The sequence below is a fragment of the Rousettus aegyptiacus genome, unplaced genomic scaffold (genome assembly GCF_014176215.1).
Source record: "Rousettus aegyptiacus isolate mRouAeg1 unplaced genomic scaffold, mRouAeg1.p scaffold_m13_p_6, whole genome shotgun sequence".
NCBI lineage: Eukaryota > Metazoa > Chordata > Mammalia > Chiroptera > Pteropodidae > Rousettus > Rousettus aegyptiacus.
In genome coordinates this window covers 24,370,694-24,387,963 of record NW_023416309.1, presented here as the reverse complement: position 1 = coordinate 24,387,963, position 17,270 = coordinate 24,370,694, and the positions used below count along the sequence as shown (strand labels likewise).

The window sequence follows — 17,270 nt, the reverse complement described above, 5'->3', positions numbered from 1 at the left end:
TTTTGCTAATTTGGATCTTCAGATTTTCCCTTTTTCAGTCATTGTTGTCTCATTTTGTGCCTATGTATGCTGAACATTCATTATCTTGCTATAGCAATTCTCTTATTATTATTTAAGCTTATAAATACCCTGTTCTTAGTAAGGGTTGCAGTCCTCTGCTTCTATTTGCCTGATAATCATCTTACTTCTGATTATGTATTTTTTTTCTTTTATCATTTTGTTTTAGATGAACTGACCCCTTTTAGTATTTCCTGTTGTGCAGGCCTCGTAGTGAATTCCCTCAATTTTTGTATATCTAGAAAGATCATAATTTCTCCTTCATATCTAAAGGAGAGCTTAGTTGGATACATTATTCTAGGCTGGTAGTTTCTTTCACTTAATAGTTTAAATATTTTATTCCATTCATTTCTGGCTTGTAAGGTTTATGCTCAGAAGTCTGAGGATAATCTACTGCGTTTACTTTTATAAATTACCATTTTCTTTTCCCTGGCTACCTTGAGAATTCTGTTGTTGTCGTCGATTTTTGATAATTTTAATACAATATATCTTGGTGAAGACTTTTTTGGGTTGAGGTTATTGGGTGTTCTTTTGACCTCTTGAATTTCAAGCTCCAGCTCATTCCTTAAGATTTGGGAAATTCTCATCAACTCTTTGTCTGAAAATGCTTTCTAATCCCTGTTCCTTTTCCTCGCCTTCGATAATGCCTATTATTCTTATGTTCCCTCTCCTGGTGGTATCATTTAGTTCTTGAATTTCTCTTTCATTATTTTTCATTCTCAGGTTTCTCTTTTCTTCCTTCTGATTTATTTCTAGATTTCTGTGTTTTATATCACTGATCCTTTGCTCCATTTGGTTGACTCTATTTCCCAAGCTTGCTATTTCATTTTTCAATTCTTGCAATGTGTTCTTCATCTCCAGAAGTTCTAGTTGGTTCTTTTTGAGGGTTTCAGTCTCCTTGTTCTGCTCATCTGGTTGTTTTTTCAATTTCTGAAATTGTTGATTTGAGTTGTTTTGGATCTCATCGAGTTTTTTTAGAAGTACCATCCTGAATTCTCCATCATTTAAGTCGCATATTTCTATGTCTGTAAGCTATTTTCTGGAGAATTTTCTCTTTCTGAGATGTCATGTTACCTTGGTTGTTCATGGTGTTTAATGGACTATTTCTCTGCCTGGGCATTAATGAAGTGTATATAGTCTGTTGTTTTTCCAGAAAGATTGTATAAAGGTCTCTCTTTAGCATGTTGCAAAGAAGGCGCTTTTCTTTTGGTTTCCAGTAGGTGGCATCTAAGCCCCTTGGATCCCTGCTTTATGTAAAGTCTTCATAACACTTTTTAAATTTTCTTGTAGATATATAATCACGCTCACTACCCTCAGTTTTTGTCCCTGTCAGTGTCAGCGACAGTCTCGGCAGCATTTGCTCAAATTCCCCTAGGACTCCATGGTGATTGGTCTTGGAGGATATGGAGGAAGGGGCCCTCTGGGTTGGGAGTTGGGGGCTGCGACTCAGCCTCAGTTTTGCAACTGCAGTCAGCAAAAAATCAGTTGTTGTTGTTCCTCTGTGGTCCTGTCCCGCTTCTCTGCTTTCTGCCCTGATGGCTGAGCCCTGCAGCCACAGTTAACCCAGGCAGGAATGTTCAGGGAACTCACCGCATAAACTCGCCACAGCTTCTTTATTATTCCCAGTCCACCGCTTGACACCCAGGGTTCTGACCTGTGGTAGCTCTTATGCACAGATTCCACGCTCAGACGTGCTGGTGTGCAGTTTGAGAGTTTTTTGTTGAGTTTTACATGTTCAGCTTATTGTAGTTTCAAGGGGAGAGATATGGGGACGTCTCTCACTCCTCCATGTTTCCAAAGTCTAATAATTGTTTTAAATGAATTGATGTCTAAGTAGCTGAGGTAATGACAGTCACCAAAATCTGAATCTCCCAACCCAGAAATTATATAGAAATTAACAAGAAAAAATATACAGTGACCTAAATTCCACACTTTTAACATAACTTTACAACTAAGAATATATAACCTTCTAATTACCTCTAAGTTAAAAAAAAAAATTCCAATGGAACTATTTCTCAAATGTCTGCCCAAAGTGTACTCCTAGAGCAGGTGGAAAGAAAATGGACAATCTAGGGAAACTGCAGGAATGAGAAAAGAGAGGAATGGAAAGTATAAGATTGAATAATGAGAGAACCTGAGTGAAAGATATGGCAGCTCTTATTACTATCCTTACAGCTTTAAGTCTGAAATTATATTTAATGTTTTCAAGAAATTAAAAAGTGGATTAATTGAAAGCCAGGTGGTAAATAAATAAAACAAAAATGGCAAAATGTTGATAATTGTTGAAGCTGACCGATAGGTTCGTGGGGATTCATTACGTTATTTTCTATACTTGGTGAATTCTTATAAACTTCCATAATAGACTTTCAAAAATAAGTGAATTTACAGTGATCTTTTCATTGATAATATAGATTTCCTTATTAAACACTCTTGCTTTTAGAGCACTAAAATATGTTAAAGTAAAATAAAAGAGACCTAAGTAAATAGCAAGATATTTCATGTTCATGGATTAGAAGACAATATTATTAAAATAGCAATACAACCCAAATTGATCTATATCAAAATTTCACCTGTTGTCTTTGCAGAAATTGACAAGCTGATCCTAAAATTCACATAGAAATTCAAGTGACCTAGAATAGCCAAAATAATTTTGAAAAAGAACAAAATAGAAGGATTCATGCTTCTCAATTCCAAATATATTACAATGCTATTGCTATCCAATAATCAAGATAATGTGGTAATAGAATACAGATAGAGATATAGATTGGAGCAGAATTAAGAGTCTAGAAATAAGCCTTATATTTATTGCCAGTTGATTTTTAAGAAGGGTGCCAAGGCAATTAAATGAGGAAAGAATGATCTTTTTAAATAAGTGATGCTGGGACAAATGCATATCCACATGAAAAAGGATGATGCTGGACCCCTACTTCATATCAAATACAAAAATTAACTAAGAATGGACCAAAAACCTAAATGTAAGAGTTAAAACTAGGAAGCTCTTAAAAGAAAATTTAGGTGTAAATCTTTATAACCTTGGATTAGGCAATGTTCTCTTAGATATGACAACAAAAGTGCAAGCAACAAAAGTGGATAGATAATAAGTGTGGATGAGAATGTGGCAAAATTAGAATATTTGTACAATCCTGGTGGGAATGTAAAATGGTGCAACCACTTTGGAAAAGAGGCAGTTTCTCAGCAAGTTAAACATAGAGTTGATATGAAACAGCAATTTCACTTCTAGATATATACCTAAGAGAAATGAAAACATGTTCACACAAAAACTTGTACATAAATGTTCATAGCAGCATTAATCATAATAGCCAAAAAGTGGAAACAAATCAAATGTCCATCAACTGATAAGTAAACAAAAGCTAGTATATCCATACAATGGAATATTATTCAGCAATAAAAATAAATGAAATAGTTATACAACACAGAAATATTATGAAAGTATTATGCTAAGTGAAGGAAGCCATTCATAAGCCATAGTGTATTATAAGATCCATTTATATGAAGTGTCCAAGTAGGCAAATCTTTAGAGACATAAAATAGATTATTGGTTGTCTAGGACTGGGGAGAGGAGTCAAGTAGACTTTGGGGAGTGATGGCTAAGGTGTGGGGTTTCTTGGGAGAAAAAATATGTTCTATAATTGATTGTGAGGTTGAATGCACGACTCTGTGAATGTACTAAAATCCATTTAATCATACACTTTAAATGAGTGATTGTATAGTATGTAAATTACACTTTATTATTCTATTTATTCTTTTGTAAGACAATTTAAGTTTAGTGAGAGAAGAGCCATACATATAAAACATGTTAGTATAATTTGGCAATGTTTTCAGCTTGCATTTCAATAATCACTGTTGTTATAAAAGTGCTTTTGAAATGTTCTGGAAAGCAGTTTTCATATTCTGAACAGATAAAAATGGCATTTATTCTCCATTTAGTATTACCAATCAGCAGTATAGCCACAAATATTAGAAACATTTGATATGCAAAGTAGAGGAATATAGGTAGAATAAACCTTAAGATGAAGTCTTACTAAGAAAGAGAACCCACATTTGAAAGTACGCTTCATTATACAGATATAAGATAGTCCTGGCTGGTTATTAAATATTAATGTCTTGTGGATCACTATCATTTCACCAGTTTTATAGACAGAATAATTATCTTCTGTCACTTATCTCAAAATCTCAGTTAAATGTTGATTTTCACAGTGTGAGGAAGAAGGATGTTACATGCAATTTAGGACTAATTTAAGTTAAATTCTTCACCTGTTTTGCCCAAGTAAGAAAGCCACAGAGAGGATAATCTAGTGGCTTTGTTAAGTACTGAGACTATGATAAAAAACTTGAAAATGAAAATTCTTGATATGACAAACCCTTTAGGTTTAAGCTTTGTTATAACGAATCCTTTATAGGTTTGAGATTTATATTGTTCTGAATGGAAAATGATTTGAGCAGAAATTTTTACATGATTTTTTCTCAAGTTTTAATAAAAATATATAAAACAAGGTATTCTCGGAAATAATTGTAACTTTAAGATTGAATAAGAATAGTGAAAGTTTAAATGGCAAAATATAGTATTTTACATAGTGTTGATATATTGAAGTGGTATTTTCATGAAATTGGATCAAATGCAAAATAGCTTTATTTTTCTCTATGATCTTAGTTTTCCTTACTCAGTTGTGAAATTATATAGACAATAATAATGTAGATGATTTCTACAGAAATTTCTACCATTAGAGTCCAGAAAGATTTTCATTAGTGTTACTTATATTTTAAACATAACTGTGATCAGAATAATAGGTTGAAAATGATAGCTTTTCTAACTAGAACAAAAATTATTAATGTTTAAGTATTTATTGCCTTTTCCTTTCTGAAGGCCATTAAGCAATTTAGAGATTCTATAAGGCCAGGTGGGGAGGAAAAAAGAAGATGAGTGAGTAATTTTTCTGGGAGTTTTGTTGGAGAGGAGATCTGGAGAAACTTAAGGTGTGGTAGAAATACGTAGAAGAAAAAATATTTTTAAAACTATTGTTCAAAAAATGATAATAATGAAATTATTGTTTTGAAATTAGTTTTCAATGACCATTGTTTTCCTCTGGCCACAGCACAGCTTGAGATGAGACAACATAAGTCAAAGACTTAATAATATTGAGAATTGTTTAAAGTTATGTCATTAATTGTGATGGGAATGTGTGGGCAGAGAGCACAACCTAATCTGGAGGTTGAAGGTATTGCCACAAGGCGACAAACATTGTTTTTGATTTTTGGTGATCAAGATTTGCTATTTTATTCTGTTAAGGAACAAGTTATGTAGCTGATTTATAACCACTTTTTATCATATGAATAGCAATTACTTCTATTTTTTTTCTCTTCTGGAGCATTGGATTTTATGTTGGCTTGGGGGAAGGGAACATAGGAAGGAGAGGTGGAGTAAAATTTGATCTAGGATGTTTTTCCTACATATGAAACAAATTTGACAAGTCTATATTTTCTTTTTTTTTTTTTTTTGTCCTGTTATCTATTATACTCTTAGCCAAAGTGATAGCATTTTCTCTAAGTGGAAATGTAGGACATAGTCTTTAAAGTAACTAGATATCAGGTCAGTTCTTCAAGATTTTAATACTGGTCAACATAGCAATTGTTTTTTATCTCTCTTCTAGTATTATCTGTTGTTTTAGCACTCAAAATTAAATTTATCAAGGTACAAAAGATAAAGATTCCTAGAGTAATTCTTGACATAGCTACTTGTAAGAGAATGGTCTTTAATATTATTTGTATATGTAGTATGGCCATTATATGCTGTTTCTGTGTATAAATTTCTAAAATGGAAAAGGAGAAGCAATTTTTATAGACTGTCACTGATACTGCATAGATATTTTTAAAGAATAATTCCCTTTATTTGACTGGACTCTTCATTCAACATTTCTGACATCATCTAGCTTAAAACACCTGATATTACTTTAGAGCAGAATCAATTGGTCATGTAGGAAAAATAGTCTCTTGTGGCTTTTAAGATGGAACGTACCATGTAAAGCTAATCTTTTCTAGATTAGAAAAATGGATCATCAGTGTTCTTTTATTCTGTGAGAGCAGAAATTGGAAAGATAAAATGAAAATGTAGAGATGATAAGAACTAACTTAGTTCTGCTTTTTATTGGTTATATGAACTTCTACACATCATTTACTGTCATTAACACTCATATTACTTCGTGAACAAAATGAAATCTCAGATAGCAATCAGATAGTTGCGTTCAGAAATATGTACACAGCTTACAAACTGGAAACTTCTACTTTTGGAAACGAACTGCACTGTTTTCTTACAGGAAACAAATCACAAGACAGTGGCATAGCAGAGATGGAAGAACTTCCCGTACCACATAACATCAAAATAAGCAACATTACATGTGACTCATTCAAGATTTCGTGGGAAATGGATTCAAAATCAAAGGACCGTATTACACACTATTTTATTGACCTCAACAAGAAAGAAAACAAGAACTCCAATAAATTTAAACACAAGGTAAAATCCTAACACATACCTATATTTGCATCTTAAAAACTTTCAAAGAATGAGGACATTTTGAAAGAAGGAATAATATTATTTAATCATATGATGTATTGACACTGAGAATAATAAAAATTATGTCATTTAAAAATCCTAATTCTCTAAGAAATTTTGTAAGAAAATGAAATGCCAAATATATTGTTAAAATACAATTTTTCCCCAAAAAGGTAAAATCATGACTCTAATACAGACATAAAAATGAACATGTGGTAAAGGTTTTAATTAACTCGTTAATGAGGTAACTGATGATGTATTACAATCGGTTAAAAGGATAATCTAAAAAGAAGACACAGTTATAACAAGATACTGAAATAAATGTATAAGTAGAGGCAAAATTGGTTTGGATTGGAGGGGGGAGCAAGGACAAGAGGGGAAGGTTGTCCCTCCACTGAACAAAATTCAGTTGCATGTCTTTAGACAAAAGTAATTGAATTGTTATCAGTTATCTACAAATTACAGAGTTGTAAGATAGCCAGAAGAGTGTGCTATATGTGATGCATAGTTTTCCATTGAAGCATACATTTTTTCCTATAATAACTGCCAATACAGGAATGCGATATAGCTTATAAAGTTTAGGGTATTTGTTAAAATACTTTAGGGCTGGAAATTACTTTATGTAGTCTTTTATTTTATGGTTTGAGAATGAAAATTAACCTTTACATGTTTTAGTCATTTAATATTTCTCTGATATTTATTCTCATACTATCTACTTAAAACATTTCTTTTCTGTTATGTATCTCCCTTCAGAATTCACTATAGAATGGATAATAGTTATCTGGTTTAAGTATTCTTTCTTATGTTTCTCTGATGATGTTCTATTTTTTAATATTGTTACTAAATTTGACTTGACAGACCTTTTGAAAGAATTATCTTCCCTGAAAATTATGCATTTTACTAGATGTACAGTTTTACTTACTAACTATAAGTAAGGATTATACATACAGATAAGTGTGAGAGAGAACAAGAGTATTAAGTCATTATTTTTCCTGTGTTCCCATTTTGATTATGCTTTATGGTGATTAATGTACTCTTTGCTGACATTTGCCTTCTTGAAGTAGCTTTGACATAGTTAACATTAAATGATGTTGAGATTCGACCCCCTTTACTCACTCCATACTTAGAATACCATATCTTTGGAAATATGGTGATTATTCAGCTAGTAAGCTTACTTACCTTATTAATAATTGTTTAGAAATACCTAAAATTGTCTGTGACACATAGGCTCCACACAAAAACTTGTTCATGAATGTTCATAGCAGCAGTATTTATAATAGTCAAAATGTGGAAACAAACCAAATGTCTATCAACTGATAAGTAAACAAAAACTAGTATATCCATACAATGGAATATTATTCAGCAATATAAATAAGTGAAGTACTTATACAACATACTTGAATACAAATGAAGCAAATGTCACCTCATTTATATATAAAACTAATTCATTTATTTTAAAATATTTATTTTTAAAATGTTCTCTCCCTTTACATATAGAACACTTAATAATGGGCTACTCAAGATTATTAGATAGTATATATTAAACAAATATAATTTTAAATACTAAATCTATTGAATTTTATTTCATGTTTCTGTTTCATTTTATCATTTCCTATTAGAATATTGCTTTAAGGAGCACATACAAGGAGTGTACAGAAAAGAACATTATCCTGGAAATCAAGAAAACTAAAATCCAAGTGCATTTATGTCATTAACTAGCTATATGACCTTGGGCATGTCTCTTGATCAAGTTGAGCTTTAATTTTTACATCTTAAGAGTAAGAGATTAGAATATAATAATCGTTAAATATCTTTAAACAGGAAAAATTCTATCATTAGCTGGGTATTTAATAAGTTCATTTACATTGTTTATAATTGATTCAAGTTATACTGCTAAATTAACTTATTTCTTTCCTTCCTTCCTTCTTTCTGTTCTTTTTTTTAGGATGTTCCAACAAAATTAGTGGCAAAAGCTGTTCCCTTGCCAATGACTGTCCGTGGGCACTGGTTTTTGAGCCCAAGAACTGAGTATACAGTAGCAGTGCAGACGGCCTCAAAACAAGTTGATGGTGATTATGTTGTGTCTGAATGGAGTGAAATTATAGAATTCTGCACAGCAGGTAAGAGAACTACATACAAATACAGAAAAAAAAATCTTATTTAATAATTCCTGGGAAACTAATTACAGAAAAACATACTTCTTTTTGTAATTATAAGTTGTTGTGTATCGCATTGCACATTTTTGTGTTGCCAGTAGCGTTATGTAACAGAACAATGTATTGATTGGAGGGAACTGAGGTTCTCAGAAAAGCTGGGTAATGGCATTAAATTACTTCTTTGCTGCATGCATAATTTGATTTAAGTAAAAGCTTTGGAAATAAAAATTGATGCAGTTAAAAATATATTCAGTAAATTCTGAGTTTTGTTGTTGCTGTTGTTGTTGTTATTTTTACAGGTATCAAAAGAAGCCAGAAACATCCTTCTCTAATTTGGCGGTGGGGCGGTGGGGGGCAGACAGGCCAATCTCAAAGAATGTACCTAACCAGAAATGTTACCGAATTTTTTTTAACTCGAGTGCTGAAAATCTATCTCTAGGGTCGTGTTGCACGTACCTTTTCTTCAGTAGTGAATACCTCATAGCCATTTGGTTTGGGATATCTATGTGGAGAGCCCATCCCCTTTGATCTTGAACTATAGGTTAACATTCTACTACATTGGAGATTTCACCTCCCATCTTATTCGTTTATCTGTTTATTCATTCAATCAAGAAACAAATATTTTTTGAGTACTGAAATAGGTGTTAAAAGGATACAAAGATATCTCTACCTGAATACATCTGTCATTCTCTGCTTTTGTCTCTTAAAATGGTACTTTGTTTCCTTTCCGTCTAGGTGATTGTTTCCTCTAAAAAATTGTAGAGAAAGGCTGAGTATTTTTTTAACATAAAGGACCTTGTAGAAAAAGTCTTAAAAACAATTCCCCTCGCCTATTACAGGTTGCTTAGCAACTTTCCTCAGCTGAGGCATCTTTCAGATAAATCAGCGATTACCCCCAACCTCATACTTGCATTATTTTAGACTCAGTACATGCTTAGCTACTGCTTAATCTCAGTATCTTCTTGTTTCTTAATCTCAAACTCAGTATAAAACTTTTCCTATGTATATGCTGAATGGATAAAATTTAATTCTATGTTATTTTGGTTTTAGCTTCAACCCTTTTTATGTTGTCTATGAGAAAGTTGCTAAAGATGGCAGCATCCTTGATTGTTAAGGATTTCAATGTTTGAAAACAAAGAAAATAACCTCTCTGGTACCATATTACCATATTTCTTTCTATCTATCTTGTTATTGTTAAGATCCACCATTTTATATACCACTAAGAAAAGATACTGGCAGTGAAACTATGAAAGTGTTTTCTTACCACATTTATTGTCAGACTCATGTCAGACATGCTAAAATGTTAAAAATACATTTAGAATAGATAAAATATTATATTATAGGCCAATAATTAATCATGAAATAGCTAAAGATTTCCGTTTACTCTAATTTCCCATTAATAGTAAAAAATTTTCATCGACATAACTTTTACCTATATTTGATGTGTCATGTTGGAATTTATATATCCCCTCAATTTTTTTCCTGAATTAAAATTCCTCGTTGGAATTTACCTCAGGCTTACTTTTCTTACTGCATGTTTTTCACTTTATTTTATTGTGTCCTCCCAGGGAAATTTAATTAAGATATAGTAGGAGACACGGTCTCTTTTGACATTGTTTGAATCCATGCTATTTTCATAGGACTGCACCAAACAGTAGCATAGTATTTGCCTGCCCATTAAAAACTATAATATACTTGCTAAATCCCCACTTGACATTAGGGAAAGGTTTGAATATTATTTCTTCTTTATCTTAAGGAAGACTTTTGGCATTTCTAGTTAGAAACTTATCTATATCTCTGTCTATTGATCAATATACACACATATTCTTTTCTACAATTTATTTAACAATATGAGCATATATTTTATTTCTATGTATACTAAGGAAAACCTTATGTCTTCTTACTTTCATTTAGAGTGATCTCCCTGTTATTCTTCTATTTAACTATAAGCATCTCCTAATTCTAAGGAAGTTATGGGTAAATAATAAGGAAAACGCCAATATTTAAATGTGCCACAATATTTTTCTATAAATTATTTTGCATGTTTATTTCCATGAGTAAAATCTAAGAGAAACTTAAGTTGTTCAAAGTTTGTTTCAGTTTATCAAAATAATTCAGAGACTGTTTCACCTAAGCTTTATCATCAATAACCTGGGCAGTAAATTTTGAGAAAGCTGTTGTGTATGAATTATCTTTCACTCTGAATGTCTCATGCATTCAACATTTACTGAGCACACACTGTGTGCTATGCACTGTGCACAGTGTTGGAAATAAAATAAAATAGAATGTCACTAATCTACTTCAAATCTAATCTATGTAAGAGATAAAATCTTGTGCTTACCCTAGAATAAGTCATAGTTGTCTATATATTTATCTCTTCCCTTAAATTGTGAGTTCTTTAAGAAAAAAATATATATATATTTTAACCTGATCATCTAATTTTGAATGGTACCTGTTAAATCATATGTTCTAACTAAAGAAATGTTTGTTGAGCCAGTGAAGCAGTGAGTAAACAAACCATGAGCAATTCAATTAGGTTTCTTTTATTTGGAAAGTCTTATAATTTTTATAGACCAAATTTTTTTGCTCAGATTCTGTTACACAGGAATTTGACAACAATCCTCAATTTCAAAACAAAAAGTTGGTAAAAAGATAGGGTTACTTTAAGAGATGCTTTAGAGACTTTCAACAGTCTTGTGTACCCAGAAACCATCAACTCAGAACCAGAGACCTAGTTTCTAAGAAACTAGCTATATAAACTTTAGGCAAATCATTAAACTATAACAAGTCACAACTTCTGCATCACTGAAATGGTTATATTTAATCTACCTTGCCAATCTCATAGATTTAGGGAGTAAATTAAGTGAACGTTATTATTGCTACTCCTTTAAATTCTATTTGCTCTTGATTGTAAGTTATAAGCTTCTTTTACTCAATTTATCAGCTGATTGAAGAAAAGCTTGTATGGTGCTAAATGACAATACTTGAGTTAGGCAGAGCCTCTATTCCTTATTGCACATTTTCGTTCAGGATCTTTCAAAGAGTGAAAAAAAAATGTAAGAGTATTCTAAAAAATAACCATAAACCATAACAAAAATATTTTTTGTAGAAAAAAAATTTGCCACACAAAGACAATGCTTTCTTTATTAAATGTAATTTCCTACTAAGATGGATTTTAATAATCTTCAATTTATTAAGCATGTAGTTGGTACTTTTGATAATATATTTTTAATAACAGATGTCTTTTATTTCAGACTATTCAAAAGTTCATCTAACACAACTGTTGGAGAAGGCTGAAGTGATTGCAGGACGGATGCTAAAATTTTCTGTTTTTTATCGTAATCAGCACAAAGAATATTTTGACTATATTCGGTAAGAATCATATGTGTGTGTGTGTGTGTGTGTGTGTGTGCACGCACACACACACACACACACACACACTCACTCACACAAATATATTTATATATTTGGTGATTTGCTTTACTAAATGCCATCCAAAATTCTACACTTTGATTTTCCTTGACTCTAGTTCTGTGAAATAGCAGTTTTAGTTTTCTTTTTAAAATAGTTAATTATACTCTGATTTTATTTCCCAGAATAATTAAGTAGAAAAAGTCAGATCAGGGGATTTTTCCATTTCTTTAGATTCCTTTTTGTAATCTGTGGTAATACCAATTCCTCTCTATTTGAGTGAAAGATCTTAAATCTCTAGGATTTAGACTGATGAACATTTCATGTACATACTCCTCTAATTTTCAGTAACTCAGTACCTTCTGTCTCATATCAGCTACTGATTTTTCTCTTCTTGTGGATCTCTTTAAAACATTAAAAATGAGAGAATATAAGAGTGATTTCCTGAAATATTATGGTGAATCCAGTGGGATTTTCAGGCTTCTGCCTAAGTAAAAATCTCTCAGCACTTATCTTGGATTAATTATTCACGAGGACAGTCTACTTTGTTTACTTTTGAATTCTAGTGTTCAGCTAGTATTTATAAGATAGCCTATGTTTATCCCGGGAGCAATTTCCAAGAATTCAAAAGAATTTTATGTCACAGGTATTTTCAGTATTTATAGTCCTTTCACATTTGTAGAAGAAAATTTTAGGAGAGTAAATAGGCAGATGTGTTTTTTAAAGTGAGACTACATCTTTTAAAATGATAAATCCTATATAGTTTCTAAAACTTTTACACAGTCATTCCTATAATGTGCCATTTTTAAAGGCCTTGGTTTCACTTTAAACTCTTAAGGATTCGTAAATTGACAGGATTACGTGTGAAAGAAATTTAGGAAATTTTGTTATTTCATTCCGCTCTAGTTTTTCTTAAATCAGAACCGTGGTTCCAGATTTAAATTAGCTCCAAGCTGTGGAAAATACAAAAGGAATCATAGAAAGAGAAATGAATTTAGGCATCTGTGTTGTTCAAATGAAGTGCTTTGCAATTATATATTTTTATATATTTTGATGACGAAAGCTTTCTTGCCTTATGCTTTGAATAGCCATCCTATGAATACTGAGTTTTGTCCATAATTCTTTTATCTGGTAAATTATCTACCCTTGAGTTCATATAATTCATGGTGGATGTCATTCACCTAAGTTAGAATACAAACAGAGATACAACATGAATTATTTTATTTCTCAATATTGTTGAATGGAAAGACTATATATACTCACCAACAAAGGTGTTTCTTTATATGTAAGCATAAAATTTGAAAACAAAAAAGGTCCAGTATTATTTTTTTAAAAATAAAAAATACAATAGAATAAATACATCTTACTATTAGGTTTTGATTTTTGGAATATTGCCAGTGTCTATTTTAGGTGACCACTAGAGGTCAGTATTTCTCTGATTTTTCTCTGTTCTTTGGGTGGGAACTGGTCTTCTGTTTTCAGATCCTTAGATATTCTAAAATTTGCTTTGTCTGTTTTCAAAAATTTTTCCAAGAAGTCAAAACGATAGAGAACATGGAAAATAAAAAAGTTATTGTATATATTGTACAGTTGATTCCAGTATACTAGTATGAAAGTTGTACTTACTAAAAAGGAAATTTATTTTTGTTGAATTTTCCATGATAGATGTAAAATCCATGTAAATTAATTTTTTTTTTCTGACCAGGAAATTTATTATGTTAAAGACCTCCAGTGTTTGCAACAGAACATCCTTAGCTTAGGGTCAAGGCTAGAACTTAGCCATCTATAGGTAATGTCAAAGATGCATTCTCCTTGATGTGATAATAGGATGAGCTTTCCAACTTCTAATAGCAGACAGTTGACTTTTAGGCCTGCTCAAATCTATAAATCAATAGCTTTACTACTGTTGTACCAAACATTGCACATTTTTTTCTCTTTCAGAGAACATCATGGGAATGCTATGCAGCCCTCTGTCAAGGATAACAGTGGTAGCCATGGCTCTCCTATCAGTGGAAAGTTAGAAGGCATTTTCTTCAGCTGCAGCACTGAATTCAATACTGGGAAGCCACCCCAGGATTCACCCTATGGAAGATACAGGTTTGAGATAGCAGCAGAAAAACTTTTTAACCCCAACACTAACTTATACTTTGGGGACTTCTACTGTATGTACACTGCTTATCATTATGTGATTCTTGTTATTGCCCCTGTGGGATCACCAGGAGATGAATTTTGTAAGCAGCGCCTTCCTCAACTAAATTCCAAGGATAATAAATTTTTGACCTGCACAGAAGAAGATGGGGTGTTGGTTTACCACCATGCCCAGGATGTCATTTTAGAAGTCATTTACACTGACCCTGTGGATCTTTCTCTGGGCACCGTGGCAGAAATCACTGGTCATCAGCTCATGAGTTTGTCTACTGCAGATGCAAAGAAAGATCCCAGCTGCAAAACCTGTAATATCAGTGTTGGACGTTAATGCCCACTTTTCTTATGCAGTCCCTTTCTTTCCCTTAGGAGCATTGATTCTCTGTTGTCCATTTTCATTACCAGATGTTTTCCACTGAAGCATGCACATGCCGCTATCACCAAAAGCAAACTGCTGCTTTTCAAATTTCACTCAGAGCCGTTTTAGTGTTTCCTATCCCCTACCCTTTCCACTACTTAATCCTAAATTCTACATTCTGACACTTTATTGCCTAGATGCTGCAATGTTTTTATTTTTCCTTTATGCCAAACATAACAAAACAATTATATAAACTGCTTTAGCAAAATACAAAATAATGGCTTATAAATGGTGTTTAAATATGCATTCATTTTAATCTACTGAACAAATATTGGGATAACTCCAAACCGCATGAAAGGGTGTAATTGCAGCATGAGTTAAATCTTGAAGCCTAGAATTGTCAGCACTTCCAACTTGTTGTTTGACAGTGTTATTTATGTTATTTATATTAGCTAACAGGAAACAACTACTGTGTTTCAACATAATAAATATAATAGAAAAATATTTTATTTGTATTGTTGTATAAAATATTTACAGTCATATAGAATATAGTTACATTTTAATAGCAATTGTATACATGTCACGGAACCATTTCCCTTATCAAAGATGTAGTTTGTAAACCTCAAATAGTTGTGTATCTGTCCTGTTACAAGTAGATGACTTTAAACAAATTTATGAAGAATATTATTCTGATTCATAAAAGTTACAAAATATCAGGTAAATACAGAGAAAACAATAAGCCTCTGAAATAGTCAATATTCTTCCCATCCAAACTATATGAAAATGTGAATTTGTTCTACATCATGCTTAAACATTACAGAAAATAGAAATACAAACATGGTTGGTACAAGAGAAAATGTCAACCTTTTACTTTTTACAAAAGCAGAAATAAACACGTTTTAGTACAAAATAACAAAACAATATACACTAAAGTTTATGAAGCAAATAAAATATTCTGGCTTCTTTTCCAAGGTATCATAGCAAACAATTTTCAAACCTTTCATTTTGTACAGAATGATGAATAGCTATAGCTTATGAGAAAGTTTTTTGACTTAACAAAAGATAGACCTTGGAACATTAAGAAAATGTATATTCCCAATGGAAAAATAGTTATATAATCTTAGTTATAGTAAACAAAAAGATTAGCAATCATAACTATGATCACATTAAATTATATACTGCAGACACTTATCTATCCAAAATACCTATTTTCAAATTTTAATACAATATTTTATTTTAATATAAACATCTGCCAATTATAGACAAAGATAATTCACAAAGTACATGCTATCAGAATGAACTTTGGTAATCAGAAATGTAAAATTTCAATTAACAGATAAAATAATGTACTATTTTTATATAGAAATAAAAAATTAGCGACACATTCTAGTATATTTTAGGGTACTGAAAGTCTAGCAGACAGGACAAGGTAGTAGATTTTTTTTTTTTACTTAAAAATCTATTATAAGTTTCAGATAAATTACATTCTTACTATCTGTATTCCTTCCTATGTAAAAAGAAGAGTTTATTTTCCTCCTCTTAAGTTTCTGAATCATGCTTTTTTCCATATATCAACATAAGCAATCTTTGGACACAAAACAGACTTTACTAAGTGGCCCATTGAACAAATGGATGCTATGTGTTATTGAGATGTTTTCCAAAATAATTATACTGTTTTCTCCTTGGCATAGAAGAAGTTGAATTTTTTTCCAATTATCCTGTTACTGTACTTCCCCCCTTTTTAAATCTCTCTTTCTCATTTATAATTAGATTTGCCATCCCTTCTTAAAAACAGCAAATACTACCACTAAAGTGCTTCAGTTTTTGGTATGTCAAAACTACTTACTTAGCAAGAGTGGCAGAGGAAAATAAACTTTATCTTGAAAGTGATTACAAATATTTCTTGAACTTCATATAGTTTTGGCCACATCTTGCTTGCTGATTAGGACCTCTAGTAGTCTCAGTTTGGCTTTTATGTGCTTATATTCATAGTACTCATCCGCCATTGGTATCCTATCTTCCTTTTGTGGACTTCTGCAAAACAAAAAATACCATCTATTAGTTCAGAATGAATCAAATCATTAAAAATCATTTTATAATTCTCACTTGAGAAAGTACAGGAAAGTAGTTTCCACCTGGTTTTTGCGTCATGTCTTTTTCACCTTCCCTTCACCTTCATTCATTCCTTCTTCCATGTGTTATTAGGTTTCTACATAATAGTACCCTTCAAGAACTTGAGTGTCTTAGGTGTTTTGCAAATATATGGGCCAGTGCATAGACATATAACAATATGGCAAGTGAAAAGGTCAGAGGAAAAAAACAGAACCCTCAGGCATTCCTTGTCTTGTCATTCCCCCATTATCCATGCCACAGTTCCATGCCTACGCAGAATGTTCCACCTTTATAGTGATAGTTGTTAAAAATATCAAGTAAAAATACTACAGAAATCATATCAAGAAAAATAATTTATAAATATATGGTGATCGGAGAAAAAAAGTTTAGTGGCTACCTTACAAATATGAAATATTTCCAGGTTTTCTTGTAATTATATCTGTTTCTGCTAATGTATAGTAAA

General features: G+C 31.8%; 2 protein-coding genes across 7 annotated transcripts in view; one reads left to right on the top strand and one right to left on the bottom strand.

Annotated features, from left to right (window-relative positions):
- The window catches only part of PHYHIPL (phytanoyl-CoA 2-hydroxylase interacting protein like), a 41,079-nt gene extending 25,704 nt beyond the window's left edge, over window positions 1–15,375 (top strand). Inside the window, exons 2-5 of the mRNA XM_016127627.2 lie at window positions 6,390–6,586; window positions 8,571–8,745; window positions 12,036–12,153; window positions 14,134–15,375. Coding sequence (XP_015983113.1) covers window positions 6,390–6,586; window positions 8,571–8,745; window positions 12,036–12,153; window positions 14,134–14,668 — 1,025 coding nt within the window. The 3' untranslated portion in view covers window positions 14,669–15,375. The remainder of the gene's footprint in view (window positions 1–6,389; window positions 6,587–8,570; window positions 8,746–12,035; window positions 12,154–14,133) is intronic.
- The window catches only part of FAM13C (family with sequence similarity 13 member C), a 118,703-nt gene continuing 116,613 nt past the window's right edge, over window positions 15,181–17,270 (bottom strand). For 3 of the 6 annotated variants that reach the window (XM_036222550.1, XM_016127625.2, XM_016127622.2), the window contains one exon: window positions 15,185–16,729. In XM_036222550.1, coding sequence (XP_036078443.1) covers window positions 16,606–16,729 — 124 coding nt within the window. In that variant the 3' untranslated portion in view covers window positions 15,185–16,605. Of the gene's footprint in view, window positions 16,730–17,270 lie in introns of all 6 variants that reach the window. The other 3 variants (XM_016127624.2, XM_016127621.2, XM_016127626.2) reach the window with 3 other exon arrangements.